A 24202-nucleotide genomic window follows, 5' to 3' on the forward strand; every position below is an offset into this window, starting at 1 on the left:
TTCCAACCCACCTCCTCCCAGGGCCTCCTGAGGATGGCTTGGCCCAACTGCTGTCCCGTCTTCCTCTTCCAGAGGCTCCTCCTCCACCTGCTTCTCTGGGGCGGTTTCATAGAACCACCTCTGTATTTTCCTGAACATTTTCACCGCACACCCTTGATAAGTGGGCAGACTCCCTGGCTCCAGCAGTGACTGCTGATGCCCCACACTCTGAGAGGTTGGGCACTAGTTCAATCCCTAGTGGGAGAGCGGTGCCGTGGGGATAGCCTGGCTTGCTCAGGTACACATGGAGATGCAAACAGGTGGCAGTGGCCGGGGAGGGGAGTGGTCCCCAGGGAGGTGGCAGCCGGCAAAGGAGAGGGTGGCTGTGAGAAGAGGGGTTGGCGGGCGAGCAGAGGGAGAGAGGGCCGGCTGATAGCTGTGGTAGCCAGGTGGGCTTTGAGCAGAGGTGACACTGGAGCTGGTTCTGGACAGGAACCTGCTGGCCAGAGCTGAGCCAGGTCCCAAGACCTTGAGGTCCACTGGCAAAGAGGCTTTCTGGCTCCTCGGCCCACTGAGGTCACCGAGGGAGGCCACTTGGTAGGCTTGACTCCCGTCCAGCCCCTTACACATCATTTTTGTCACATGGCTCCACGTGGCTTTTGCCCTGACCTTAGCACTCACCTGCCTGTTTGTGACCTTTGCAGCAGCTGTTTTGATTCAGTGCTCAACATCTTTGCTTGCTTTTTATATTCTGTCTCCCCCACCCCCACCCCGCGCGCCCCTTTAAATCTATTTTTAAAAGAAATAATGGGGCTGGAGAGATGTCTCAGTGGTAGGAATACTTGCTGAAGAACAGAGTTCAGTTCCCAGCACCCACACTGGGTGGTGCACAACCACCTGTAACTTCAGCTTTGGAGGATCTCATGTCCTTTGCAGACAGCGCACTGGGGTGCACAGAACCCCCACACATACACGTAAATTAAATTACTAAAAATAAATCTTAAAAATAAACTGTATTCTAATGCAGGATGTGAGAGGGCAGCCATAAATAGGTGACCACAGGAACAAAGGCAACCCTGGAGCTGGCTTCCAGCTCAGCACGGGGACTCGTGTGAGACTCCCCCAAGCCCGAGGCCTTTCATCCAGAAAGTAGACAGGCTGGTGGTTAGCACCTGCCACCATCCCCTCTCTCTAGGAGCCTAGGCATTGGGTGAACCTGGCCATAAACAGCATTCTTCTGCTGTGTGGCAGTGTCATTGCATGTCCTATCAATATACAGCCCATTGTGGGCGTCTTATAGGCCGAGAGATGGTATTCTGCCCACATGGATTCATTACATGGGCGAGACAAAATGGAGAGCTCAGGAGCCCTCCAAGTGATTGAGCCTCAAATTTCTTTCTGCTCTGCCTCGTAAAGCTCTCTCCACTCAAAAGCTGCCCTCCGCGTGAGTGCGTTGTTCTCTTCCCATGTGGTTCATACGGGTTGAAGCATCTCAGATACGTCACACATCAGCTGTGGTTTGCTGCAAGGTTGGCCGGTGTCTGGTGAAAATGAGGTACAGCTGGGCCAGGACACCCCTTGTTCCTAGCCTGAAGATGGGCAGCTACCGTTAGAAGCAAGGGCCACTCTCCTGCCATGCAGCAAGAAGGACGCTTGGCTTGGGAAAGAGCTGTAAGGGCATTGGGGCCCGTCAGTCCCACAAACACTTGGCCTCTGGCTATCCTTTTTCGGGATCCTAGGACAGCTGTGAAGCTCTTCATTAATGCACCACGTGATTTTCCACAGCCCATTAGTGATTTCCCAGAAGGCCAGTTCCCGATATCGATCTGGATGCGGCTCTGAGGAGCCCTGTGGCATCAGGTCCTTTCTGGAACCAGCCAGGGCCCTGGTGAGCCCTCTGAAGAGACCCCACATGCTAATGAGGGGGCTGGTCTCCTAGCCTCAGTCAGTTGCACAGCCACTTTCGATGAAGACAGACCACTTCTGGAGGTTGCATCCCCAAAACACACTGAATGGGTTTGAGGCAGGAGACGCCTGGTACTGGAAGATGAATAATTTCCAGAGAAGTTTCTAACTCTGATTTATGGAAGGCAATTACCCATCTCTCTTCACTGGAACTGACGTGTTTTTTGCACCTCTCAGAGATTACAGGAGGAAAGAAATGTGGAGAGGATAATTAAGCTTAATGAGGGGACCCGGATGTCAGTTCCTCTCTGTATTACAGCTCTTGGGCCCCAGCACTCTAGGGCCACTCCTTGCCTTTTGCATTTTACTATGGTGACTAGGTGGACCCTGAAGGGAGAGAAATGCCTCTGACTAAACTCTCAGACCTGGTACGGCCATGTGCTGCTTAACAAACGGAGCGTGTTCTGAGAAGTACCTGTTAGCTGGCTTCATCATGGGTACTTTCACAAAAGAGACATGGCTACCGTGGCACTGAGTGATGCCTCCTTGTGGGACACCATCATGTCTGTGGTCTGTCTCAGACGGACTGCTTGTAAAATGACACATGACGGAATCTCTTAAATTTTTTTTTTTTTGCTGTTTTTATTTTTCTAAAGTTAAAGCACTAAGAAATGAAAACTACGAGATGTCACATGATGCATGTATATGTTGTATAGTGTTCAACTCAAGGTGGGGACACCCTCCCCTAAAACAGTTAAGAGTCTCTTTGTGGGGAAATGCATTTAAATCCTCTCTCCTAGTGCTTTTGAGCCAGACAGTCCTTCCCCGCCACAGAATTAATTTCTGTGTCTTGATACCCACTGTGTCGTTTTAAATTTAAACTCTGGTGTCTCTGCTACTCTAGGAAGCAGCACTGTGTCCTGAGGGACAGGACACAGCGTCCTTGTATCCTAACACACTCAGCTTGCTAGCTCTCCTCTTCCTGGCTGTGACGTCCCACACAGTAAGATCTTTATCTAATTCAAACACGTTCTTAGAGCCTAAGCCAGTTCCTGATCAGACAAAGTCCTCGGTGGCTCATTTTCTCCCCTTTCAGTCATAGAAATGGATGCCGGGGCCTCGAGCGTGCTAGGCAAAGGCTCCACCATGGAGTCACATCCCTAGCCCTTCAGCCAGTTTTTATTAATAGGGAAATAAAGGGCTGAGAGCTGTAGGGCTTGGCCTGGTGACATGGATGGGTTCTCCCGCTCATAGTGTCAGGTGGCAGTTGGGGTCAGAGCAGACTTCTGGTCACTTGCCTGAGGCTTTGTTTCCAATAAGGAATATATATATATATATATATATATATATATATATATATATATATATATATAATTGAAAAATGTGTTTGCCATATTAGAACATATATTGCACTTAAGACAATGTTATATATGTATGTATTTTTATCTTTTCAAGAGGAAATAGTTGCTTCAGGAAACCTTGCCTGCACTTGAACTTTACTCTGAAGCATCACCCTTTTTAATTAACTTCGGTAGTATGTGGCTGTGGCTAATCCTGCAGCACTGTGTGCTGCAAACCTTATTAAACAGGAGGCTTGTCTTGGCTTATGGCTCCAGGCCAAGGGTCAAGGGCTGCCTCTGCTTCGGGCTTTGGGTCAGAGCCAGGGAGCATCCCTGTCTCTGGACCCTAAGCTTTGCTCATCCCACCCCATTGCCCTAGCTAATCGCCTGCTTCCTCTAACTGAACACCAGCATGGAGCCGTGTCCACCCTCCCAGTCAGTACCTCACTCTTGTGTGACACACCTTTTCCTGGGGAGACACAACACACACACGTCTGCTCACCCCAGATAGGGATCCCAAGACAGACCAAAGTATGGACACCACCGAAGTCCCAGTTTGGAGAACCAGTGAGTTCTGTTGGGATTGCTTACAGGAACATGGGTGAGGGGTCACTTACAGCAGCAGAAGCGACTCAAAGACAGCTGCCTCACCAAGCCCACCCCAGTATGAGTGACAGCTCACAAAGCTGGGAACCTGGAGCGCACTGCACAGCCTGCAGGCAGCTCGGAGAGTGTCCCAGGTGCCTCAGTTGGCCTAAAGCTCTTCCAGGCAGCTGGTCTGGTCTCAGGAATCCTTGAAGCTTTTGAGAGTCTGCAGTACAGCTCAGCCTCCTTCCGTCTGAGAGGTACTCTTGGCTTGTATTGCCTGCTCTGACTGGGAGGAGCCTAGTGAGTCTGGTCAGTTTCAGGGGCTTCCTGAAGATTGTTTTAGTTGTTTACTGCCTTCTTACTTAAGGAGCTTTCTGCAGGGCGGCATGTTTACACACAAGATTCAAGGAGACATACCCCCCAATCATAGTCCCAGGGTTCCTCCCCTGCCCTCCTCTTCCCTTGCCTCTGCTCCCCTCTCCTCTTCATCGACTGAGGCCAGCTAGGGTCTGATTAGCTCTGGTTTCTTGGGGCTCTCTTATTAGCTGCAGTGCTCAGGCTCCTCAGGGTGAAGCCCAGCTCTCGCTGGTTCCCAGACCCATCTGTGAGTAGCTTCTACTCCCACACTTGATAGTGCTTTGCACTGGAACAGATAAAGGGATGGTCAGGCCAGTTGTGCAGGAAGACATGCTACTCATCACATGTGACAGCATGAGAGCTGTTTCCTCTGGCTCAGGGAGACAGGGGCCAGGGCTTCATCAACAGGGACACAGCGGTTGCCAGGGTCATTGTGTGCTTCCTGTCTTGTAGTTCCCAATGCAGTGTCTACCGTCACCCTCATGTCATATGTGAGGTAACAGAGGGCCAGCCACTTGTCGTTGTCAGGAGTCAGAAAGCCTGTGGTCCTGGGTACACTAGCTCCTTCACACCTGAGGGAATCTCACTAGGTGAACTGTTGAAATTGGAAAGATACCTCTGTCCCGTGTACTCGCTCAGGACCCAGTTTCCTTCTGTTGTGTTGGCCCGCCATTCCTTAGGGTATGACCCAAAGACCACAGCTGGTCTTAACCATGGTGAAAGGAATGAACGGGTCCTCGGCAGCATGGAAGCAGGGGTTGTGGAAACCATGCCTTTCCTCCGGCTCACAGTCCGTTCGCTGTCAGCACTTAGTCTCGAGGTCACACCTGTCTACAAAGGAGGCTAGCAAATGGGAGAGAGGAGAAACCAGGTTTGGGGCAGGCTACCCAAAGGGCCCTCTCCTCTTTGGTGACAAGGTCTGCCACCAGGAAAGTGCTATGAATTCACTGTTCTCCTGTATGCATGTGGGCATTTTCTTCACTTAATAAATACCAAAAGGCTTTCCTTTGCAGTACCTTGGGGTGGGCAGAGTCTGTGTGATATGGTGGGGAGGTGGGACAGCAGCCATGAGACAGGACAGAGCTGGCTTATGGATTCTGATCATTCCTTTGCTCTCATTTATTTGCATATGCCTCACTGTAGGAAGGGCTTGAGGAACAGAGCTGTCGACACAGACCGCCGAAATAAATGCCCCTTACACATTTATATCCCTCAGACTCTCACTCACCCTAAGGATGGGAGGGCAGGTGCAGAGAGCCACAGGTGTGGGCGAGAACTGGTAAATCTCCCAGGTCAAAGCAATCAAAGCACCAAGTCACGGCCAGGCGGATCCAGGTTCCGGTTCCAGCTCCTGTGCCTACCGGCAACTCAATCGTCCCTTCTTGAGCCTCGGTGTCCCCATCTGTGAGGTCGGCGCCAAAGTGGCTTGTGTTTGAGGGCTTCTCTGGTTGAGTCTACCTACCCCAACGGTCTGCGTGTTGAAGGCTCGGGGGCCAGCGGGGTAGTGGAAGGAAGAGGTAGGCCGTGGGGGTGTGCTCTAGGATGGTAGTTCTCATGGGACTCCTGGAGCCTTCTCGTGAGAGAGATGAAAAAAGAGCAAGCCCGGCCATTACCAGCCCTTGGTTTTCTGGCTTGAGACATAAACTTTCCTCTCCCACCATCACCAGCCGCCATGATGTGGGGCAGCCCAGGAGCCCTTGCCAGGGCTTGCACCACGCTGTTTGATTTTTCAGACTCTAAAGCTGTGAAGTAAATAAACCCTTTTCTTCCTAAGTCACCTTAGTCAGGCACCCCACAGTGTGTACAGTGGCAGGATTGGGCACATCTTCTGGGATGGTAGGTTGATTTTAAGATGATGATGCTCCCTTGGTTTTCCTTCCCTTCTGGCTCTTTCAGAGCTCATGGTCCCTGGCAATTCCACCACACACTCTGTGATGTCCCAAGAATTTGCTGAATGAGTCCTGGGTCTGTGGACTTGGGGGCAGCTGGCAGGAGGCCCTGCATGGCCCTGAGGTGCTCAGTCCGCCATGAGAATTCCTGGTCCTTCACATCTCGCCTCCTGCCCGCTCTGTCCCGAGCTTCTCTCTGGTGCGCCTTGCTGCCTCCCCTCCCCAACCCCTCCCCCCGCAAGGACACATTGCCCACCCTCTTTGCTCGTTGTGGACCACTAGCCTCCTCCCTCCCCCTTGCAGGGCCTCAGTGGCCAAGGAACCTAGGATGGCAAGTGGCAGGACCTTCTAAGATGGGAGGCGGCTTCTGTGCAGGTGAGGGTGGGAAGGGCAGGCTAGGTGGGGGAGGGCCGCAGCGAAGCCAGAGCAGAGCTGAGTGCTGGCCATGCCTGGCTGTGTGCTGGGTGGAGAGCCGGAGTTGTGGGAGTCTGGGTTGGAGTGGGAGAAGCAGGGAAGGGTTAGAGTCAGGAGGCTGCTGTGTGCTCTGGTGAGGAGGGATGGCGGTGAGCACCGGTACTGAAAGAATGAATCCAGGAGCTGTGAGGACCTGGGGAGGAGCTTTGTGGGGAGGAAGCCCTGAACTCAAGTGTGGGCTCTGGAAGGGCAGACCTGGGGCACAGAGGGGAGAAGAAGGCATAGTCCAGACAGGGCACCCGGGAGCTTGGGACTTGGGTTTCAAAGTGAAGCAGAGCTAAAATCCCAAGACAGGATCTAAGGAGGCATACTGTCCATTCCAGGGCAGCCCAAGAATTCATTGTGGGTATCACGCTGATGCGGACCTGGGAAGGTGTCCCAGGTATCTAATCTACGCTTCCTTCTACTTGAGCTGTTCTCTGCTGGGAGAAGCACTTTTCTCTGCACCTCATGAAATCAGTCAAGGAGCACTCTGAGCAGCTGCTCTGGGCCCAGAATCATCCTGTACAGGGGAAGTGAGGAATGAGGAAGAAGAACAGGGAATAGCCAGGGTAGCCAGGGCGATGGGTACTAACAAGCCCAGGAGCATGAGATCCCAGAGGCAAGAGAGTCTGGGTCTGTCTGGGAGAGATGGAGGGGAATGTTGTTACCCAGAGCCCTGGGTGTTGCTCTTTGAGTGGATGCTCACCAGGCACAGGAAAGAAAGGGTACCCGAGGCCAAGATCTGGGATGCACAGGATAGTGCAATGCTAGATAGATAGCATGGCCCCGAAGACTCTTGCATGCCCCACCTCGCTGAGCATTAGGGAAATGGGACTTCAGACCACATGTGGCACTGTCCTCAGGGGGGGCAACTATCAGAGCAGAATGTCTAGTGTCATTGGGTGTTGATGCTGAGAGTGAAGGGCATGCTCACCTCGGCAGTGCAAATTGGTGCTCTTTAGAAAGCCGTTGTCAGGGCCTGGTCACATGGACCATTCTGCTACACCTCACCTTAAATAAAAAGCAACGAGAGGATACCGGCATTTATTTGGGAAGAACAGAACACTACAGTGGGACCATGTATGTGTTTCAGGAGGCAAAGACAGGGCACATTTTTAAAGATAAGAATGAGGATTACCTTAGGTATTTTAAAGCAATAATCCTTGGTCACAATGACCAATACCCATGTGTCATCAGCTCCAGGTTGAACAAACAGTTGATAGGCAGAAATCCTTGAAGATTTCTTTTTGCATGAGGCTGGTCAGTCCACTGTGGAAGCTTGTGGTTCTGGCAGTCTTTGGGATAGTCATTATCAAGCAAGGTGTTAAGAAACCTTCTTTCATAACCTTTTAGCTTTACACCCTGGTTTTTAACAAAGCAAGCACCTTCATTCTGATTCTTCCATGGTAAGCATGTCCCAACCTTGCCCCCACCACCAGGAGGTGAAATCACACAAAAATGTCTAGAGCCATGGACCTGTATCACACCCAGCTGGACATGGTTCATGTGTCCCAAGAGGGCAAGATGGAGAGAGAAACTGTAGACTGTTCCTACAGAGTGAATACTGCCCCATGTTAAAAAATGTGCTACAGTATGCACAAGATCCCAAAGCATGTTAAAAGGAAGCTGGCTTCAACAGCCCTTGTGATAAGTCTCTGGGTGTGAAAATTTAAATACAGGTGGCCCTAAACATGTTATTATCTACCTACATACCTAGAGGAGACTTTGAAGAAAAGCAGGAAAACGATTGTCACAGAAGACGGACCCGGCTGCTCCAGCTGGAGACAGAGGCACCTGTGTGCATGGGCCTGTGTCGTTCTTCAGTTGGCATGGAGGGTGGTGTTTACTGCGTCATGCTCATTCAAGCAGGGTATCTGGACTGTTTGTACTTTTTGATAGTCATGGCTGTTTCACATTGAGAAATCACATAGGCCTGCCAGTCTATGGGACAATGACCTGTGTGTAGTTGGAGATAAGGATTGGGGACACATTGACTCTCCTAGGCTACATAAGGAATTTTGAGCTGGTGGTACAAACCTGTAAGCCTAGTTACTCGGGAGGCTGAGGCAGAAGGATCATGAAGTCAGGATCTGGTTGGGCTGTGGGTGGGCAAGACCACCCTGGCCAACTTAGTAAACAGAGAGCTGGAGATGTAGCTCAGTGGTAGAGCACATGCCCGGCATATAGAAGACCCTGGATTCATCTTCTTTGCTGAATTTTGATACCCTAATGTTGTTTTTCCTAATCTGAAATGCTTTAGGGTATTTGTAAAGTTTTAGGCATGTAGATAAGGAATTACAGCTTTAACAAAAGCATTGTGCTAAATCTCTACCTTTTAAAAAATGTTTTTATTTAATGTGCATGAGTGTTTGCCTGCATGTATGCGTGTACCAGAGGCTGGAGGAGGGTATCAGATCCTCTAGAGCTGGAGTTACAATGATTGTTAGCCGCCTTGTGGGTGCTGGGAACCAGTCCTCTGCAAGAACATCAGCAAGTGCTCTTAACCACCGAGCTGTCTCTGCGGCCCCTAAAACTCCATCTTCTTGCCCTAGGTCTTTGCCCCTGTGTTAATCCCAAAGATTCAATGATTGACTCAAATCATCATGGCCAAATTAATTAAAGCAAGCTTTTTTTTTTTTATTCGTGTACATGGGCTGCCTCCCTCTAAGGCAGGGTTCAAGAGGCCATCACTGGATGTGAGGAAGGCAAGGTTTTTATAGCTCAGGGATGGTGGTGGGGGGTTCCAAATGTGGGGGGCTGTCAGGCAAATAAGTGGGGTTACAGGAGCACAACATAAGTTGGTCATAACAACACATGGTTATAATGACATTTGCAACAAAGGTAGGGTGGCAAGATGGTTATAACAACTTTTAGAAACAAAGACATGGTTGCCGTTATCTGGAATAGGCAGTACAGAACCATTTGTAGTCAAGGTTACGGGAGCAGCATAGCCCAATCCTTGAGAAACAGACTTAATCTTAAGTAGGAAGAAACCTAGTTTGTCTTCACTGTAAGATGGCTTTCAAGCCTAAGATGGAGGCAGGCTGGTCCATGACCTACTGTCAACTTTTCAGCTCAGGAAGCACACTGTGTGCAGCGTAATCCTGGATTGAGCATGGGACAGTCAGGATAAAATACTTCTTGGGAGACACAGTGCTCTTCTTGGGCATCTTAGGGATTTCCTTTGCTTGCAGAAAGCCAGACTGGGGGCTGTACCTGGTTCTTCCCCAGGACAGCCACGAGTAGTGGAGCAACCAATGAGGAGGGCTCATCAGAGATCAGAATGACTGTCCCAAGATCCTAGTGGGTAGCCACCCTGAAAGTGGTGTTCCATAAGGAAGCAGGGACCAGACTGAAGTGGGTAGGGAGATGGTGTTGATAGGTACCACACAGTCAATGGTGGCAGGAATGAGTGTGACCCAGTATGCCTCCCATGCCTGGGGACTGTGGGTCTGGTGTGGTCTCTGCTACCCTGCTTGCAGGCATACCAATTGACTGCAGGCCTCCTGGGGCTAGTTCTGGAGAGCTGAGAGTGGGGGTTGGGGGGCGGTGGGGAGGGCCATCAGCTTTGCAGAACCTGCAGGCTCAGCAGGCTAGATTAGGCAGGCAGACCATGGTGGGGAGTGAGTTAAATGTTCATTGAGAGATGCTGGCAGCATGCTAGGTCATGTGGTAAAATGCATGGAGCTGCTGGGCACCTCAGGCTGCTGGATGCTGAATTTGCCTTTGCTCGTTCAAATGGAAGCACGTCCTTGCAGTGGCTTGTAATTTTCTAGCTGAACGGCTTCAGGGTGGGCCTACTTTGGAATGTAATTACCGGTGGGCTGGAAGCTCTACTGAAGTCCATGCTCAGAGGAATGGACAATACCAGACACCGCGACGGTCACCACAGGGCCCATTACCTGCAGCCCGCGGTTGGTTCGAATGTAATATGATGGCGTTCTTATGTCCCGAAGGCCTAGGAATTGGGAGGGACTGGATCCAAATGAAACAGGACCCTGCTGCCAGTCATGCGGGGGGGGGGGGGGGCGAGTCTTGTCCACTGGATACCACAAGACCCTGGCTTCCACGGCCCTAACCCACTGTTCCATGAAGCTTTTTAGTGAAGGGCCAAGCAAAATACAAAAGGCCTGACTGTGGATTCATTGTGTGCTAGAGGTGGATGTTCTGAGCAATGGTCGTCACTTAGTCCTAAGGGGAGATTGTAACGTGGAGCTGCTTCAAAGGGGCCTTTTCAAAGGTGGGCCCAGCGCAGGAATGCAACGCATGGCTGTCTGGAGCACAGGGCTGAAAAAGGCTCCTAGGCTGTCTGATAGGAGGTGGATAGGAAAGGGAGCTGTGGTTGCCTAGAGATATTCACTCTGAGTTTAAGAGGCTGTGAGTGATTAGTGAGGTCTGCTCTGAGTTTAAGAGACTGTGAGTGATTATTGATGTCTGCTCTGAGCTTAAGAGGCTGTGAGAGATTAGTGAGGTCTGCTCTGAGAGATTAGTGATGTCTGTTCTGAGTTCAAGAGGCTGTGGTGAGTGGTGTCCGCTCTGGTGACTCAGGTGTCACATCTCAGTAATCTAACTATTTTCTAGCCCCGCCCCCCAGGGCTCCTTAATGCCGTGCTAGGGGGGGCTTTCTCCAATGTTCTCTCCTTTGTCCCCAGAGGCAGCAACTCTGGAAATAAGTAATGATGCTGTTTCCACAGGAAAATGTTCATGGAATGATGTGAAGGAATTGAAAGCAGGAGCCAAAAATGAAACACACAACATAATTACAATTAATTACATGATGATTTCTACTTATGACTATGTAATTGAATCATAAAATATTATAAACAAATTTAAATATATATATAGCAAGGACGAAACTGGAAGGAAATAGATCTTGATGCTCACAGTGGGTAGATTTTCTTTTCTTTGTTTGTCTCTATTTTTCTGCAGTGACCCACATTCCTTTTTCAAGCATACATAAATTAAGTGTGAGTGGGTGTGTGCATTTAAAAAAAATTGCATATTTGGGGATTTGGTGGCATGCTTTTTTTTACTTCATAAATTCACAGGAGTTATTAATTACTCCTCCTGACTTAGATTTGAAATAGCTGTTAAGGGCTGCTCCAAAGGCTGGTTTGTCTGGGGCTGAGAGATTTGGACATCAGCCTTTGCTGTCGCCTCCTCCCGTTCTAAAGCCTTGATCTCAAAGAGTGAGCAAAAGGTGAGAGAGCTCACTGGAAATCCAAAGGCACCTGCTATGGTTTGAATCAATGTCCCCCCAGAGAAGGGAAGGCTTCCTCCACCTCTCTCAGCCCCCTGCTGTGGGAACTGCTGGGGATGGTGGTGAGAGGTCTTCTGGGCTGAGAGCATGCCCTTGAAGGGTGATAGTGGGACTCCAGCTCTTCCTTTTCCTCTGTCATTCCATGGCCATGAGGTAAATAGATGCCTTTGGTCTATTTTGCCTTCTTCCTGTGATGTGTTATCACTGACTGAAAGCAGTGGGGGCCACAGCCGGTGGACAGAAACCTCCAAAATGTGAGCCAAAATCAACCTTTTTTCTTTATAAGTTGATTACCTCAGACATTTGTTACAGTACCAGGAAGCTTACTCAACACCAAAGCCTCAAAGAGGGGCATTGGGCTGAAGCATTGCAGCGTCTGCTTATGAAATAATCTCATTTGAGGACATTTAGAAACTTCCCAGTCACTTCCAGCACAACTCAGGTGGCCTGGCTTCCATGGAATAGGAACAAGCTGTCAGGAAACGGGGACAGAATACCTGACATCTCAAGGACCCCATGGTTCCTTAGTCTGGTTCCTGTTGCTGCGGCAGAATACCAAAGCCTGGACATTTTGTAATGGAAGGAGGTTTATTTCAGCTCATAGTTGCAGGCATCAAGGAACATAGTACTAACATCTCCTTGGCACTGTGGCCTCAGAGGGGACAACCCTTATTTAAAGCATATTCAAGCATGTGGAATTCCTAATGGGGAAATGAACTGTGCCCATGGAAGTCCTACCCCAGTAGTTGGTATATACTCAAGCATTTGACACGGTATCATTTTAAAATTGGAATTGTATTTGGTGTAACACATACCTGGATTTCTAGTGTTTTAATAATTGTGGTTTATTAAGAGCCAAGCCACCTGCATTTTCTGATCACCCCCTTGATGCCGCCATGCCTACCTAGTCTGGTTGCCCTGTGCTTCCCCAGACACCATAGGGTGCGGATGGAGGCTAAGGTAGCACTGAGGGCAGCTGGACTTTGAGTCAGGTGCAGGTCACCTGGCACACTGATGGCCTTGTTTCTTAGATGGGAGCCACCAGGGCTAGTGTGTTGCAGAGTCCCACCTGGCTCATGCCCAGCCCACATAAGTGTCTGAAAGCCAGACTGACAGGTACAGAGCTCTATGGAGAGAAACAGATGGGGCTTTAGTGAGTGCCTTCCAGGGCCTGGTATAGCAAAGGTGAGAGACTCATGCTCTCCTTTGACAAAAAGCAAATCAGTTGCAGCATAAAGGATTTCTCTAAAAAGTGAGAAGGGAGACTCTACTAGTCTTGTGAGTTTCGAGTTGACCCAAGTAGATGAGTGTCCCGTTCCCTGGTCTTGAGAGGAGTCTACAGTGATGTCATTCATCAGACTAGCATCCATCAAGGCACCGCGCCCATGTGTCAGAATACCCCTTGCTGAATGTAGAAATAATCAAGAGAGGCCCAGGAGCTTCCAGTAACAATACAAAGCCAGCCACCTGAGGCCATGTGGAATCACAGGGAGATGGAATGTGAACTGCAGCGAGCTGGCAGATCACCCTGGGGACCAAGGGAGAAGGAGGCGGAGAGGAGACAAGCATTCTCTAGCACTCTAGCACCATGGATAGACTCTTCTAGAATTTCAGTGATTCCAGGGAGGCTTGGGGTGTCTTGTCCAGCCCAGAAGGCAGGATGCATGTCAACCACCCCTGTCTTCTCTTTCTGGGAGCACTTTGGTGAGGACAGTGTGTGCATATCTCAGGGAGAAGAAGGGCACCTCACTAGATGCTGAGGCACCCACTGCTGACTTACTGGGCACTAGGCTGGAGATACACAGGGACCTCAGCTGCGCTCTCCAGTGGACAAAGGGCATGGGGACTCACACAGCTGTTGCTGGGAACCAGGTCACTATCAATGCAGATGTAGGTAGAGGGGTGACGTCTATGGCCAGCAGGATGCACCTGTTAGCACCATTGTCAGGGTGACTGTTCAGTGTCTTCTCTAATGACCCTTGCTGACTTCCCTGCCTTGGACCCTGCTCAGCTTTCTGTGTCAGTGTTTGGTGGCAGTTTGGGTGGACAGGAGTGTTAGAGGCAGAATCCTCGAGGCCAGGCTGCTGTGGGTTTCAAGTGCTGTTTTGAAAGTGTATTAAGTGGTGGAATGATTTCAGAAAACTGGCTGCGGTTTTTGCTATCATTGCAATCTTGTTTTCTTCTTGAAAAACGCCTCTGCCTTTTAGTAAGACATGAAGGTTGGGTTTCAATCAGATGATTCATGTAATTCCTGTCGTGTTTGCAAAATCTCAGGCCTCCCTGCCAGCCCTTAAGGTCTCTCTCTGCCTTTCTTTGCTCCAGCCCCCATCTCCACACAGCTTCACACTTGCCTTGAATGCCCTGATGCCTGTGGGTCCCACCTGCTCATTTACTCTGTTCAGATTTCCATAGAAGTATTTGTCTGTGTGGTAAACAGGGTCATCTATGGTGACAGGAGCCATTTGTGACAGAGGGGCCGAAGGGAATTGGGCCCTTTTTTGCATAGTTGAGTAAATAGCAGTAGGAGAGGCCTCCAGGACTCTAGGGGGTGCTCTGAGAGTTCTATCCATCCATCTATCCATCCATTCATCACCCATCCTTCTATCCATCTGTTCATCTATATATCCATCCAACCTTCCTTCTAACTATCCTTCTGCTCGTATCTGGTCATCCATCCATCTGTCCACCCATTCGTCTATCCATCCACCCACATGGCATTTATGGCTCAGAGGCCATGCTCCAGGGTATGAGATATCAAGATGAATCTGTGGAGTGTGGTCTTTCTTCTCAAGGAACAAAGGATCCCCTTATACCAGGTCCTGACAGTGCTGAATGAATCAAATAAAGACAGAGGTTCTAGAGCCCCTGGAGGGAGTGATCAGCTAGTGTGGGAAGCTGCTGAGGACTTCAGTGTTCGTAGGGTTAGAGGTCAGCCCACAGCAGGTCAGAGGGCATAGATAGAGTTGGTGCACTGAAGAGCCAATATGTCTCGTGTGGTTGGAGGACAGGGTGGGAAAGGGGAGAGCAGGGACAGGAGGCCAGAGGAGTAAGTGGTAAGGCAGGGACGGGGGAGAGGGTTGTAGCCTCACCTGGTCACCAACTGTGGCATGACCACATGTATGATGTCGTCTTGTGATTTGTATGCATGGTGGTCAGGAGGGCAGGCTTTGCAAGTCTCTCTGGCTCTGGCTTGCTTATTGGCTATGTGAGCTTAGGCAAGCTGGTTAGACCTCTGAACCTCACTTTCCTCATCTGAAGAATAGAGACCAAAACCTCATGTGGTTTTTTTGAGGGCTCAATGAATTAACTTGTAATGATATTCTTAGACCAGCATCCAGCCAGACAAGATGCGGCTGTCAGCATGGCTGTTTTACAGACCCATCCCTCGGCTCTGGCCATGATGCTGGGCTTTTCCCCCACAGCTCCTCAATCAGTGGTCGCACATCTCAGTGAGATCGGCATTACTGATCCATATGGCAAAGGATATGTTTATTTCTATTTCTTCTACATTGTGTGGCCCTTGGCAGGTGCCAGCCTGTCCTTATCTCCTGACCTGTTTCTACTGGGAAGCCCTGCCAGAGGCAGGGAGGAGCCCAGCCCTCCTGATCCCCAAAGGGGATAGGAGTTAAATTTGGATTTCAACAGAGCCCAGAAGGGGTCCAGCTCACTCTCACAGGCCCTCTGGGGACCAGCAGATGCATCTTTTACATGTTTTACAGCCGTAAGATTTGGCAGCTGCAATGTAAGAGGCGAATGATGAAGCAGGCAATTACGTGAGTGGGGTGCTAGGGACATACAAGAAGGAAGAGCACACACCGCCCCTCCTCAGGGGAAGCCCTTGGGGGCACTATGGATGGTATTCAGGGTGTCTGTGCTTCCCCAGCCTGAGTGGCTTGCGGGTAGGAATGGGCGCTGCGTCCCTCTGCCTCCACATTCCCTCTGCTGTGCCTCTGTCCTGATGAATGAGCAGAGCATCTCTTCCATCCTACTGTGTCTCCCCTTGATGTCCTGGAGCACATGGATGGGCAGGATGGAGCCCAGTCTCCCCGCCCAGTGCTAGGAGGGGGCAGCAGGCCTTGCTCCGCAGATAGTCGGAGCAAGTGAAGCAGGGCCCACAAGCCCAAAGTCCTGTGGGGAACAGAAGGGAGAGTCCCGGTTCTCTCAGCCCTGGGCTCTGTGTCCCCAGATGGCTGTGCTTGCTGCCTGTTGCCTGCCTGTCTTCCCAGGGGTCTTGCTCAGCCTCGGGGAGCAGGTGACTGGTGCGGGAAGATAAGAATGTGACAGGTCTGTGGTCACAGGTGGTTTTTACCATCCAGGGTAGCCGAGGCAGAGGAGACACTTCAAAGACTGAGGGCACTCAGAGCCTTTGGGCTCATTTCTGGGCCTGTCTTAATTAGGGTTACTACTGCTGTGAGAAAACACCATGATCAAGAGCAACTTGGGGAGGAAAGGGTTTATAAAGACAGACGTACATCCTGCACCACACAGTCCCTTGTAGGGAAGCCAGGGCGAGAACTCAGATTGGGTAGGGACCTGGAGAGAGGCGCTGAAGCAGAAATGGAGGGGAAGCACTGCTTAGTGGCTTGCTCGTCATGGCTGGCTCAGCCTGCTTTCTTATGAGCCTAGGACCACCAGCCTGAGGTGCCTCCACCCACAATGCTCTGGGACCTTCCACACCACATCACTGAGAAAATGCCCTACAGGCTTGCCTGCATCCTGCTCTTATGGAGGCAGTTTCTCAGTTGAGGCTCTCTCCCCTCCGATGACCATAGCTTGTATCAAGTTGACCAAAACAACAACAACAACAACCCAACAACAAAAACCTAGCCAGCACAGAGCCCTTATCTCCTTCCATCTCAAAAATTGTGGGATTCCCATTTCACAGGTGTAGAAATCAAGGTCTATGGAGGTCTAGGAATGTGCTGTGGAGAGCCCTGAACTTGAACGTAGGCTTTCCTACTGCATACGGGCTGCACACCTACGTCTCATTTACCGGCAGTGCCATCTGAGGTGTGTGCTGGTGGCCTCATCTCTACTTCACAAGCAGACAAACAGACTCAGCAAGACTAGACCACCTGAACCGTTAGGAATGGGCGAGTTCATTTTGCTTGGGAGGAAGAGCCATGCCACCCAGTGAGGGCTCACTCATTCTGAAAAGCTTTGAGCCTCTGCCTCCTTTATCTCAGGTTCCAAATGGTTTCCAGGGTGGCCCCTCCTCTCAGGGCTGGGTGCCAGGCAGGCCATCTGCTTCTGGGGCCGGCTGCCCCTCCCACAGCCACTGCCTTCCCCCTGAACGCCTGGCTCCCGTCTGGCTGCAGCCATAGGGAAGTTCCAGGGAAAGGATCTGTGCAGCCTCTTCTGCAACCTAAATTTTGTTGCTGTGGGTCCTGCCTTGTCTGCACAAACAGCTCTGCTGATGCTCAGCTCTGGTCCTTTGTTGGGGATATGGGATGCCAGGGGAGGAGGGGCAGCACTGGACCGCTTCCCTTGGCACCTGTTCAGGGCTTGGCTGCATCAGCTCCCTGACAAGCATCCTCCTGGCTCCTGGCTCCTGGCTCCATGATGCACAGTAGCCCTGAGAGTTTAGCACAGAAGTCATATCAGGTCACCACCCTGCTTGGTACCATTTCTCTTCCCAGCTCCCCCATGTTGCCCACCTGGGAGACCCTCTTTTCTCACCACCACCACCACCACTGAGCAATGCCTGGCTGCTGCTGGGCCTTCTTCTTGTGCCTGGATTTGGTGCACCTGTCCCCATAATCGGGAAGCTCTCGTCAGGCCTGGACTTTGCTCCTCAGATACTCTGTCCTAGGCCTTCCTTCAAAGGCCAATCCATCAAGACCAAGTAGGACTCCCCTGCCTGCTCCCTCTTTGTGTGTATATGTATGTCCCCTCTTGCTGAGCATCTTTCCTGCTAGACTAAGAAGCTGTGTGCAGGCTGGGGCAACATTATGCTTTTATCTCAAAGTCCCCAGGGTCCAGCTCTAACAAGCTCCCAGCCATACTTCTGAGCCATGTTAGGTACCGTGGTAACGTCTGTCTTGTGAGCAAGAGCCCCTTCCATTCTCTATCCATGCTGAGGGTCACAGAGGACTTTCCCGGCATCATGAGTGGTTACCAAAACCCACTGACTTTTCCTGGGGAGATGTGAACAATCATCTAAGTAGGGTATCCACAAGAGGCAGACTCCAGCTTGGAGAACCAGTGAATTTATGGGAGTTACTAGAACTTGTGTGAGAAGTTAAAGGTGTATAGGGGACCTTAAAACAACTGCATCACCCCGGAGTCCCATCCAACTGTGAATGATGACCTCACGGGAGCTGCGTCATGGCGTCCCCCCTTCAGGTAACCTTCCCCCTCTGTACTCTGGCACTTGCCGAGACCACACGTAGCTGGGGCAGCATTATATGCAGCCGTGTGGACATGGCAGGAAGGACATAGGCTCTTGGGTGAGGGTCTGAAGGAAATGGTCAGAGGCCTGATCTTGTGAGGGCATCTTTCGGGTAATGAGTGCTCCTCTGATTTCAGCACCACCCCCGTCTTGTGGGCCCAGAGGGTACTGCTCCGCAGTGCTGGGTCGCTCTTACGCCGGCCTCCCAGCCTCCAGGATGATATTAACTGTATGTCTGAGCTTCTCAAGCTCTGTCACAGATTCCTCCAAGCAGAAGTTCAGTTCCAGTGTTCTGTGAAACCCCGAAGGAGATGCTTCCGAGGGGTGACTGTGGATGTGCCTCTAGCAATCCTGGAGCTAGGGGCTGGCCCTTTATTTCAAATGATCATACAAAAAGAAGAACCATGGGCCGGGGCATACAACCGCCAGGCTTAGTGGGGCATACAGAGGGAGTCCTAGGGGCACCCACAGGTGTGTATGTAGAGGGGCAGTGCCCCGAGAAAGCCAGAGGGCAGGGGGCCACGGGTACAGTTGATGGCTAACTTCAGGGCTTCTGGCAGGTCCTGCTTTGTCTTGCTTTCTAAACCTGAGACTGCCGTGACAGGGAAATCCAAACCAGGCATGTTGGAGGAGTCCTCTTGCAAGGTGCCAGGTCCCGGCTTTGCTACCTCAGGCATTGACATCTTAGTTGGGGAGACCACAGTAGAAAGACAGGCAGGACCTCCGTGCCCAGAGGTGACTGAGGAGACAAAAGAAAGCAAGTGACAGACAGTGGTGACACGTGCTGGAGGGGACCTCTGATTCAGAGACCTCAGGACGGAGGAAGCCGAGAGGCAGGATTCTCGGCAAGCCAGCGCAGACCTATTTGGGAGAGGGAACGTCGGGTTATCTTCCAAACTGAGTGTCCGGGGACATCCATTCATAGCTAGACACCAGCCATGGGGAGTGTTCTCATACCAAGGAGATGGTCAGACACGAGCCCTCCCCAGCTAAGCATCTGGTAGCGTGCCCCGATTGGCATGTCTGGGAACAGGAAGGAAGCTGACAGACGGCTCCTGAGCAGTAAAGAAGAGAAGGACGGTGACGGTGTTTCCGAGGCTTTGTTTGGCCTCGGAGAAGATCTCTAAAGAGCTTTAAGCAAAGCAGCCTGACTTAATTTCACTTAGCCAGACAGACAGACCCAGTGAACATAGAACATATGTGCGTGCATGTGTGCATGGTATGTGTGTGTATGCTAACTTGTCAAAATGGGGACCGTGCCAGATCTGAAACCTGGAGCTACCAATAGCCCACTTCCTGTAACAGAGTAAGGCTGAGCATGCCCACTGGGACTGTGGAGGAGCTGGTAGATGCAGAGAAGTCACTGTGGGCAGCCGTGCAGGCAGTTCCTTCCCAAGAGGTGACAGCCGTAAGCTCCTGAAGGCTTCGTGCCGTAGTGGACAGACGAGAAGCCATGGCTCAACTAGCATGCACCCTGGGAATGCTGTGCATGCACCCCGGAAATGCTGTGCCTTAGAAGTAGCTGTTGAGTGTCCACAGTGGCTGCATTTTTTACCTCTGTGGAGCCTCACAGAGCCTCTGAGCAACATTGTGACCGTTGACCAGAGCAGGTGTTTCTCAGCCTTGGCTGTGCGTGAGCCATAAGGAGCCTCTCCACCTCCAGACCAATCAAACCCAGGATCTCCGGAGGGGGGCCCACATACCAGTGGTTTCAGATGCTCCCCTGTGATCCTCAGACAGGGCTGAGGCCAGGAGTGGCTGGAGTGACGGGAAGTTGTGCAGAACAAGTGTCACATACTGACCAAGGAGTAGATATGATCACGGGCATGGAAATAGTGCCTGCACTGTTCTCTTCGACCCCAAATGACCCCTCTGGAGTCCGTCCTCTGCTGCGGGCCCTGGTAAGGAGATGACAGTCTTGCAAAACCCAGCTTGACCACTTTTCTGTTAGTAACCATGGGCTGAGTCACCATAGAAGCCCACAGTCCCAAGGATGGGCACCCCTGAGCCATCCCTTGGGAAGTGGATTCCCTATGAAGATGGAGGATGTTGGGGTCCCAGGCACACTGCCCAGCAGCTGAGGGAAATGTGGAAGACACTTGTCTGCTTACCCCAGGGATGTCAAGCAGGCAGGTGTCACTGCCCATTGATGCCCAAGTGAACCCAGCAGCTTGCATATCCATGGAGCACAGCAGGTCGGGGAAGCAGGTCCCCTGTGTCTTTAGGAAGAGGCGGGAAACACATAGGCCAAAGGTGGTTCTCCCAAGGATTAAAATATGAAGCAGGGTGAAACAGACCCACATTGGTAGCAGCCTGCATGGCTTGGCTGGGAGGGATTGTGGAAAGAACACAGCTTTTGAGTGGGTTGGTCGCTCACCCAGCCTGGGTGTAGGGCCTGGCCCAGGGTGCAAGGCTGGGGTAGCTCTGAGGTCCATGCCTCAGAGCTGAGCTCTGCTGGCAGGGAAGCCAGGAGGCAAACTCGTGGCCAATGCTGCCACACCCTGTGGTGAATGTGGGGGCTGGGCTGGGCAGGAGGGGCTGGGTGGGTTTTGTATTGAGTCCTGTGGCAGTACGCTGGAGACCTGAAAGCCAGGAGACATATTCTGACTGGGATCTTACTAACCTACTGTGAAGCTTGGACAGGTAGCTTCTCTGGATTCCGCTGTCCTCTGTAGAGACAACAACACAGACAATGACAACAGAGGACTACAGCCCTCTCACACTCGTAATCAAAGGGACGGGCCAGCAGGGGGGCCGGGTAAAATGGCGCCTGCGACTGTTCCCCTGTCATCATTATGGGCAGGAACTCCTTACCTGAAGGGGACCTAGAAACAAGTGGTCCTGGGTGCGTGCTAGCTCTCTGCCTGACCCTGCCATAGGTCAGCTCCCATTAACCTCTCAGGCACTGGCTTTCCTGGCGGGACATTTGCTGAGCGCCCACCCAGAGAGAGGGCCAGGCTGTGGGCTCCCTCCCATCAACTCTGGAACTGCGTTTTAACACCAGCCCTGGCTTCCTGGGTGGCTCGGGTTGCTGGGAGTTGGGTTCTGACTCATTGCTGGCTGGGTGTGAGCTCCCCAGCTGCTCCAGCAGCCTTATCTGTGGCTTTCCTAACTGCTCCCTTCTTATCCTCCAGGGCCCTCATCTTTGTGTCCCATGGCGCTGGAGAGCACTGCGGCCGTTATGATGAGCTGGCTCAGATGTTGAAGGGGCTGGACATGCTGGTGTTTGCCCATGACCATGGTGAGTACCTCTGGTGTACCACAAAGGCTGGTAGAAAGGCCCCTGGCTGTTCTGTCCTGTCCTGTCCACCCCACCCCCAACCCCGCCGCCGCCGCCGCCATCGTCTTGTCTGAGTCTGTTCTCTGGATTAAAATTTACATGTGGTTATATGAATGGGACAGTGTGTCTGGCCAGGAGTCACTATCACATCAGAGTTTGCATGCAGGCTTGTTGGAAGTGTGGTTGAGAAACCAAAGCTGGGCCTGTTTATCCAGGAGCCCGCCTGGGCCAAGGAGTCCTAGGGTACGACTATAAAGTGCCTCCTCTCAAGGTGGACACTGGTTCTCTCCCACAGGACTTCAGGTGGATGCAGTAAGTCAGATTAAGTCAAATCTTTTTTTTTTTTTTTTTTTTTTTTTTTTGGTTTTTTGAGACAGGGTTTCTCTGTGTAGCTTTGCGCCTTTCCTGGAACTCACTTTGGAGACCAGGCTGGCCTCGAACTCACAGAGATCCGCCTGGCTCTGCCTCCTGAGTGCTGGGATTAAAGGCGTGTGCCACCACCGCCCGGCTAATATGAATACAGTGGTCTCTTTTTTTTTTTTGGTTTTTCGAGACAGGGTTTCTCTGCGTAGCTTTGCACTTTTCCTGGAGCTCACTTGGTAGCCCAGGCTGGCCTCGAACTCACAGAGATCCGCCTGTCTCTGCCTCCCGAGTACTGGGATTAAAGGCGTGCGCCACCACCGCCCGGCTTTAAGTCAAATCTTAATCTTATGTGAACCAGCAGAGGGTTATAAAGTGCCTCAAGCTGGGCACATAGGAAAAGTCTTGAATATGTCTGCACATGCGTGTGTATGCATACACACATGCGTATGCACAGCTGCACATATGCAGCACTGTTACAGATGTGTATACACACACACACACACGTATGCACAGCTGCACATACACAGCACTGTTACAGATGTGTATACACACACACATATGCACAGCTGTGCATACACAGCACTGTTACAGATGTGTATACACACATATGCACAGCTGCGCATACACAGCACTGTTACTGATGTGTATACACACACACACACACACACACACACACACACGTTTGCACAGCTGTGCATACACAGCACCATTACAGATTAGGAGGAACAGTTTTGGCCCATGGCTTCAGAGGTTTTGGTCCCTCATGGTGGAACAGAGCAGAGCAGCTCACAGCAGCCAGGAAGCAGAGAGAGCAAGTCTGTACAGAGGGCCTTCTTTTTCCTCCCCTTCTGTCCTGTCAGGTTCCCAGCCTAGGGGATGGCACCGCCCACATCCCAGTGGGGTCTCCCCACGTAGTTCATCCTCTCCTGAAGTGTCCTTAGACACACCCAGAGTTGTACTGTGATCATCTCTTAGATGTTTTTCAAGCCAGGTGAGTTGACAGTGAGGATCAGTGACCACAAATGGGTGTGCACATGTAAACACATCAGCACAATGCACACTTACCATCCATGTGTGTGTGGGAGTGTTGATGTGCAAGCACACATATATGGATACACACATGCATGCATTCACATTTACATATGCACACATGTATGTACAGGTTACGGGCTTACACACAAACAGGCGTGCATAGATACCTCCAGGCTAAATAAAGTTTTTTTTTTCTCATGACAAAACCTGTACTGCCAACAGTGCTGGGCTTCTTGCCCAGGTCAGTATGCAACTTCCAGTCCTTCTTGTACTAGGATTTGAACTAGAGTCAGCAAGCACTCTATGGCTGAGCTATACCCCCAACCCAGGATGCAGCCCTTGAGTTATTTTTGTGGTGTTCCTGTGGCTGGAAAGTCTCCAGATTTGGCCTCTGAAGCTGGGCTCCCAGGGACAGCGTGGTCATTTCCCCACAGTCCAGTGTGCTTTTCTGCCACTGCCCAGATCCAGAAATGCCACTTTGTCTCTCTGATATGAGAGTGGATAATGAAGTGATGCCGTTGGAAGGAGGGACAGGGGAGCTGTGGCAGTGGCTTGAGTCTCCTGGAGAGAGAGCTACAGCCACACACAGAGACGCTCACGTGAGATAGACAGGCTGCTAGGTGATTTTTGTCCACAAAGATCTGTGAATTTGATTTGCCAGGAGCCCCTCTTAAGCTAGATGTATGCACATGTCCCAGTAATTGAGATTATTAACTAAATTCTTCCCCATTATGGCCGCGATGTTCTCTGCTGCTCTGCAGTCAGCCCTAGTTATATTGGTGAGACTGTTGTTTGGGAGATAATATTCCAGGGTTATCCCCGAGGCCTTTGCTGTGGGGACTCTGTCATTATTAAGCCCAACACTCTGCTCACTAGAAAATCCCAAGACAGGAAGGCTTTGTCCTGCTGCATCCGTCTCCATTAAAATCAGTTGTGGTTGTCGCTATGTGCTGGGGGACATCGTGAGAGAATTGTTGCACTGAGCACCCTGAATCTTAGGCATCTGTCTTACAGCTCAGCAGCAGCCTGCTTATCAGATAAACTAGGCCAGATGAAGTCAATGGGAGGCTTTGTTTATATTGCCTGACTGAGGTGCTTAGAAAAACCATTTTTGAAGGATTCTTTTTTTTCAGAGTCCAGGGAGAAAAGAAGCAGCCCACTTTTTGATGTTGCCAGCAAAAATAAATAAATAAATCTGAAGTTGAGGCAGAGCTCTGTGATGTTCTAAATGGAGGGCGGGAGTGGCTGTGTTCACCTGTTCCAAGTTCCCAGAATGACACACTGGAAATACTGCTGCATGTGCCAAAAAAAAAAAAAAAAAAAAAAAAAAATGAACCCAACTGAGCATGTGTGTGTGTGTAT

General features: G+C 51.0%; 1 protein-coding gene across 3 annotated transcripts in view; it reads left to right on the forward strand.

Annotated features, from left to right (window-relative positions):
• Mgll (monoglyceride lipase) overlaps nucleotides 1–24202 on the forward strand; it is a 106350-nt gene that overhangs the window by 17442 nt on the left and 64706 nt on the right. For all 3 annotated transcript variants that reach the window (XM_037203907.1, XM_037203906.1, XM_028854273.2), the window contains exon 3: nucleotides 21300–21406. In XM_037203907.1, the coding sequence (XP_037059802.1) occupies nucleotides 21300–21406 (107 nt within the window). The remainder of the gene's footprint in view (nucleotides 1–21299; nucleotides 21407–24202) is intronic.

Source organism: Peromyscus leucopus, chromosome 3 (genome assembly GCF_004664715.2).
Source record: "Peromyscus leucopus breed LL Stock chromosome 3, UCI_PerLeu_2.1, whole genome shotgun sequence".
In the NCBI taxonomy this organism is placed as follows: domain Eukaryota; kingdom Metazoa; phylum Chordata; class Mammalia; order Rodentia; family Cricetidae; genus Peromyscus; species Peromyscus leucopus.